The sequence below is a fragment of the Euwallacea similis genome, unplaced genomic scaffold (genome assembly GCF_039881205.1).
Source record: "Euwallacea similis isolate ESF13 unplaced genomic scaffold, ESF131.1 scaffold_50, whole genome shotgun sequence".
NCBI lineage: Eukaryota > Metazoa > Arthropoda > Insecta > Coleoptera > Curculionidae > Euwallacea > Euwallacea similis.
Genome location: NW_027098675.1, coordinates 96,683 through 103,870, shown reverse-complemented (window position 1 = coordinate 103,870; position 7,188 = coordinate 96,683). Strand labels below are relative to the sequence as shown.

The 7,188-nt window shown below is 38.3% G+C and overlaps 1 protein-coding gene across 1 annotated transcript; it reads right to left on the bottom strand.

Moving 5' to 3' along the window:
- Positions 1-1,501: 1,501 nt before the first annotated feature.
- On the bottom strand, positions 1,502-5,962 carry LOC136418953 (uncharacterized). The gene is made up of 2 exons (XM_066405161.1): positions 2,770-5,962; positions 1,502-2,112 (listed from the first exon to the last, which is right to left on the bottom strand). The coding sequence occupies exons 1-2, from the start codon at positions 5,960-5,962 to the stop codon at positions 1,502-1,504; spliced, it is 3,804 nt and encodes a 1,267-aa protein (XP_066261258.1).
- Between the last annotated feature and the right edge of the window lie 1,226 nt (positions 5,963-7,188).

The following is a 7,188-nucleotide window of genomic DNA, read 5'->3' as shown; positions in this document are numbered from 1 at the left end:
CCACGACTGATCGCACCGTTGGATAGAGCTTGTCTAAAGGAACATTTTGAGTGGTCACTCGGCCGAATCGGACCAGAGATTTCCGAGCGCGGAGCGTGCAATCTTTTAATAATTAACCGGTTTATTTGAGGTATGTGAATTTTTTTCTCAGGAATTCATCAAAATAGTCCCACGACTGTTCCCACCGTTGGATAGAGCTTGTCTAAAGGAACATTTTGTGTGGTCACACGGCCGAATCGGACCAGGAATTTCCGAGCGCGGAGCTTGCAAACTTTTAATAATTAACCGGTTTATTTGAGGTATGTGAATTTTTTTCTCAGGAATTCATCAAAATAGTCCCACGACTGTTCCCACCGTTGGATAGAGCTTGTCTAGAGGAACATTTTGAGTGGTCACACGGCCGAATCGGACCAGGAATTTCCGAGCGCGGAGCGTGCAAACTTTTAATAATTACCCGGTATATTTGACGTATGTGTATTTCTATCTCCGGAATTCATCAAAATAGTCCCACGACTGATCGCACCGTTGGATAGAGCTTGTCTAAAGGAACATTTTGTGTGGTCACACGGCCGAATCGGACCAGGAATTTCCGAGCGCGGAGCGTGCAAACTTTTAATAATTGTTTAATCCGGCTCGAAGGACCAAAAATGTATAATCCGTCTCGAAGGACCAAACTGTTTATTCGTGAATCGTGGTACCAAGATGTTGATTAGACATGGCCTAATTCTTGATACGTCTAGTAAGCAATGGACTGGATGCTTGCGAAGGACCACCCTGAGTTCGCGGTCTCAGAGACACCGTGTTCGTGCAAATGAAGAAAACAAAAACCCTTTTTAACGGTAACGAAGGTTTATTGTTCACCAACAATTTCGAGTAATTTAACAAAGAAATAACAACTTTTCGTGACAAGTTAACTAGTGTACTAATTAACCGTGTATAGGAACCGTGAGTAAAGTAATCGCGTACGAGTAACGTGCAAAGTACGGAGTTAAGAGTCGACGGAGACGCACAAGAAGAGAGAGATTTTTCTTCTTGCAAAATCTTAAATACTAAAGTTAATGGTAACCGTACATAGGCGTACCAGAAACTAAGAGGTCATCATCGGCGCTTCTTCTAGATTTGTCCTTGTGACTTGCCTAACTTTAACAATATAATTGGGTTTTATTGGAGGGCGTTTATGACCAGCATCGAGAACGTGTCTAAATTCTAGTACGCACAAAAGGTCGGCGAGGAGTTTTATTACACAGTTAGTCTAAGATCAAACAAAATGCGAATCAACATCTGGTCATACGGACAAAGTGGCAAGAGAAACGAGTAATGTCCATAGGCGTAGCACACGGATTTCTTACATACTAGTCACACATTTAATACTAGGCTTATGAAGAATACAACTTATCGAACTAATACATTAAATTAATTATCGGGAATTCTGTCCCCTACACAAGCCCTAACATGCCGGCCCCGTTAAAAGGTCGTTACCTTTTAAATTATTTACAAAGAGTTATTTGTTATTCATGGGCAATGGGCATATTTTCGACAATGATCTTCGCGATATAGTTCCACTGGGTAAGCGCACTGACACTACACGTATCACATGATCCTTTCCTTCGTGGAGTTCGACAACTCGAGCTAAAATCCAGCGCAGTGGGGCAGTATTGTGTTCCACCAGTAAAACTAATGCTCCAATATCTATGGTTTTATCTACAGTGTTCTTCCATTTACATCGAGTTTGCAAATTTGTCAAATAGTCTCTGGACCAACTATTCCAAAAATGCTGCTGGAGTTGTTGAAGTCGTTCGTAATGAGATAAGCGAGAGATAACGGCGTTCTGGTAGTCGGGTTGTGGTAAACTTGCCAACGAGTCACCAATAAGGAAATGCGCGGGAGTTGAGGGTGCATAGTCGTTTATGTCGTTTGAGATTGGCATTAGTGGTCGCGAGTTGAGACAAGCTTCGATTTTTACTAATAGGGTGTACATCTCTTCGTATGTTAGAGATGATTCACCTAAGACGCGGCGAAGATGAAACTTAGTCGATTTCACCGCCGCCTCCCACAATCCTCCCATATGGGCACTACGCGCGGGTATGAAATGCCACTTTATCAAATGATTGGCTAAAAATGTAGTTGTGGCGTTAATGTGTGATTCATTATTTATTAAGTTATAGAGTTCGATAAAATAATTATTGGCCCCTACAAAGTTAGAACCATTGTCTGAATGTATGTTTGTTGGTTTTCCTCGTCTGGAACAGAACCTTTCCAAAGCATTCAAAAAGCTATCGGTCGAAAGATCTTTAACCAGTTCGATATGTACTGCACGCGTGGCAAAACAAACAAAAATGCATATGTAAGTTTTTACGGATTTGGCTCTACGCAGCGTACCCTCCTTTATGAGTATAGGCCCTGCATAATCGATTCCGCAATTTGAAAAAGGTCGTGAAGGCGTTACCCTTGCGGTCGGAAGGGAACCCATTAAAAATTTCGAAGGTTTCGGTTTTACTCTAAAACATCTTATACATCTACTAAGGTTACGTTTAACTGCATTTTTTCCGTTTATTATCCAAAATCTGAGGCGAATTATCGAAAGCAAGTTTTGAACTCCCGCGTGGAGATGTTTCATATGCTCATTCTGTGTTATTAAGTCAGTGAATTTATGTTTATACGGTAATATAATAGGGTGTTGTTCAAAATTAAATTGTGAATTTATTAAACGTCCCCCGACTCGAAGTATCCCTTCTGAATCGAGAAATGGGTTTAGATTCAAAATTTTACTATCGCTTGGGAGTTTTTTGCTTTTGAATAAGTCGGAAATTAACTTGGCCCTAGTTAATGCGGGACCGATCAACCCAAGCGGGTCAAAGATCTGCGAAATTTTCGAAAGAATAGTCCTTTTGGTAACACGGGATGGCTCGTATTTAATATTAACTGAGTATTTCAGAGTATCTTGTTTAGGATCCCAGCTAATTCCAAGAGTTTTTAGATGCTTATCTTCATGAGGTAGAATTAAATTGTCGTGATTTTCGTTACTGTTTGCTTGTAGGATACTATTTAAAACTATGCTACTGTTGAACGACCATTTTCTCAATTTAAAATTAGCTTGACTTAAAATATCGTCTAGTTCCCTATAAATTTGCAATGCATCTGTTTCCGAATCAATGCTAACCAACAAATCATCCATGTAGAACGAACGTTTAATTATTTCTGCTGTTCGTGGATACCTGTCTTTGTTGCGCTCGGCCAATTCTATCAAGCAACGTGTGGCTTGAAAGGGTGCACTCGATGTGCCATACGTTACCGTGTTGAGTTTATACACATTAATCGGATCATTAAGATTTGCTCGCCATAGTATCTTTTGGAAGTTACGTTCTTCCTCATGAATTTTTATACATCGGTACATCATTTTGATGTCCGCGCTCAAAACAATTTTGCGAAGTCTTAGACGTATCAAAATTGAGTACAAGTCATCTTGTACTACTGGTCCTACCAAAAGCGTGTCATTCAGGGAAATTCCTAAACTTGTCTTGCAGCTTGCATCAAAAACGACGCGACACTTCGTGGTAATAGAATTCTTTAGTACCGCACTGTGGGGTAAAAAATAAGAATTGTTTGGAATAGAGATGTCCTTTTCAATGGGTCCTTGAAGCGTCATGTGGCCTAAGTTCTCATATTCCGTCATAAATTCTACGTACTGCTTCTTGAGGTCCTTGTCCTTTTCTAACCTTTTCTCTACATTTTTTAACCGTTTTAGGGCATTCGATTTGGAGTCACCCAGACTAAAATCTGTTTGATTATTGAACGGATACCTTACGACAAAACTGTTGTCCATGTCGCGGGTTGTAGTTTGATTAAAATATTCCTCACAATAATTTTCTTCCTTTGATAGGAATTTAACATTTTCAAACTCTTCAATCTGCCAGAATTTCGTCAACGAATCATTTAATGTTTTATTTGAAATACTAGTCGCAAGGTTGCACACTACTTTCCGACTTTGAGATTCTCTGCATATTAAATTGCCCGATATTACCCAGCCTAAAGAGGTTTCTTGTAACATTGGCAATCCCTTTCCTAATTTAAGTTTACCCGAACCTAATAGATTATAAAATATATCTACCCCTAATAAAACATCAATTTGTTTTGGTTCATTAAATTTTTCATCAGCTAGATTGATATTTGTTGGAATTTGAAGTACCGAACTGGGAAATCTAAATGAGGGTAGATTTTCGGTAAGAATGGGCAAAACCAAAAATGCTATGTTAGATTCATATTGGTTGAACCTGGATTTTATTTTCGTGTGCACTCGCTGATTAATCTTTGTGACAATTTGACTGATACCTGATAATGAAAGGTCAATTGTTTGGGGACTTAAGTTTAACTTTCTGCAGAAGTTTTCTGTCATTAAATTTGACTGGCTTCCGCAATCGAGTAAGGCATTGCATTTATGCCAATTTCCTTTTCTGTCTGAGATGAGAATGGTAGCCGTAGATAGTAGTACTTGATTTTTATCATTACCTAACGATGATAATGCCAAAGGGTTGTTTTCCGTATCGTACGTGACCGCGTTACTTTGGCCGATTGTTAGAACTGTAGATTGTTTGGATTCTCCATACCTTCTAGATACATCGTGAGCCGAAGGATTAGATGGAGAACTGATCGATGATTCATGTTCAGTTAATGATGAGGAAGGTTCATTAGTGCTGCTGTTGCTAGAATTTTGAACATGTTCACTTCCTGAACGTTTCTCTATATGTAACGTGCTATTATGTTTTTGGTTGCATTTTTTGCATCCTCTTGATCTACATTCCTGTTTCAGATGCCCTGGACGTAAACAGTTGCTACACAATTTATGTCTTCGAATTTCGTTATATTTGTCCGACACTGATAATTGGATAAAACGAGGACATTGATGAATGAAATGATTTTCAGTACAGATGTAACACTTATTGATTTTTTCGGTCAAAGAATACGAATAATTCTTAAACTGATGTGATTCGTTTCTTTTCTCGTGGCCTTTGTTTTGCATTCTATCCCTATCATGTTTATTTGAATGTACGGTTGAGAAGCCGCGAACCGCTTCCAACGAACGACATTTTTCGGTTAAAAATTCCATTAATTGATCAACAGTCGGCAATTCAGTATTACATTGTTTCCGCTCCCACTCCTGATTAGTACTATCATCCAGTTTGTTTAATATTATCGGTATCAACAAAACATCCCATTGATCCACGGGTAATTTTAATTTTCCTAATGATGATTTATGTTGCTGAACTGCATCTATTAATTTTCTAATATTTACAGATGATCCTTTATTCGCGTTTGGTAAATTAAGAACTAAGCCTTTAGCGTGAATGTTAATAACTGCCTTTTTATTCTCATATCTTTTTTGTAACAGATTTAAAGCGATTGTATAATTATCGGGAGTTATGTCGAGAGAGTCTATGAGATTTAGCGCATCGCCTTTACAACATAATTTTAGATATAACAATTTTTCTGTTTCACTCAAGTCGGTTCTGCTATGGACTAAGGAATCAAATATGTTTTTGAAACTGAACCAAGTTTCATAATTGCCATAAAATGAACGTAAGCCTAAATCCGGTAATTTTCCTAGACCTCTTGGTGAATTTTGTTTTCCTAAATGAGTATTAGTACTATTTTGATTTTTGCTAATTGAATTTATTAACTGCTTTAATTCTGAAATTAAATTAAAGTAGGCTGATTCGATTTCAATCCGTTGTTCTTCTTCGTTTAAGCTTAAAAATTCTAGACGAGATTGTACTTTATCGAACTGATTATAGTCCTCCTCCACGTTCTTGAGGCGGATTTCTAATTGAACTGTTTCTTGAATATCTCTGTTTTCACGAAGGTACTGTTCAAAACGGGATAAACGTTTAGTTAAAATTCTGCGAGCGTGCAAAAGTTCTCTAAATTCATCGTTCTCGCTAAGAGACTCTGCTGAGCCTAGTTCCATTTCGGATCGTTTTGAAATTTTTTCTTTTTGAGCTCTAGTGGTCATTTTTAATTACTATTGATAACGTGGCGTTAAAATAAATCAATTTACGTGATTCAAACAGAGGTACGACTAGAGAAATTAACTAGTTTCGACTTCTTTAATGTGCATAAATCGAGCATAAACCAAAGTAAATAAGTCGTATCAATCTCATACAACTAACGACCATTTAAAGTATCAAATGGGAATCGGGATTATGAGGTTATGCAAATTCAAAGAGGAAAAATCGTGATAAAAAGGAAATGACTCACCGGGATTGTTTCTTGCTCTCCTTGGGATCCACCGTTCTACTCCTTATTCCGCTTTCGATGTCCTATGTTCCACAGGTTCTGATCCAGTCCCGTGATATCCGGCTCGAAGGACCAAAAATGTTTAATCCGGCTCGAAGGACCAAAAATGTATAATCCGTCTCGAAGGACCAAACTGTTTATTCGTGAATCGTGGTACCAAGATGTTGATTAGACATGGCCTAATTCTTGATACGTCTAGTAAGCAATGGACTGGATGCTTGCGAAGGACCACCCTGAGTTCGCGGTCTCAGAGACACCGTGTTCGTGCAAATGAAGAAAACAAAAACCCTTTTTAACGGTAACGAAGGTTTATTGTTCACCAACAATTTCGAGTAATTTAACAAAGAAATAACAACTTTTCGTGACAAGTTAACTAGTGTACTAATTAACCGTGTATAGGAACCGTGAGTAAAGTAATCGCGTACGAGTAACGTGCAAAGTACGGAGTTAAGAGTCGACGGAGACGCACAAGAAGAGAGAGATTTTTCTTCTTGCAAAATCTTAAATACTAAAGTTAATGGTAACCGTACATAGGCGTACCAGAAACTAAGAGGTCATCATCGGCGCTTCTTCTAGATTTGTCCTTGTGACTTGCCTAACTTTAACAATATAATTGGGTTTTATTGGAGGGCGTTTATGACCAGCATCGAGAACGTGTCTAAATTCTAGTACGCACAAAAGGTCGGCGAGGAGTTTTATTACACAGTTAGTCTAAGATCAAACAAAATGCGAATCAACATCTGGTCATACGGACAAAGTGGCAAGAGAAACGAGTAATGTCCATAGGCGTAGCACACGGATTTCTTACATACTAGTCACACATTTAATACTAGGCTTATGAAGAATACAACTTATCGAACTAATACATTAAATTAATTATCGGGAATTCTGTCCCCT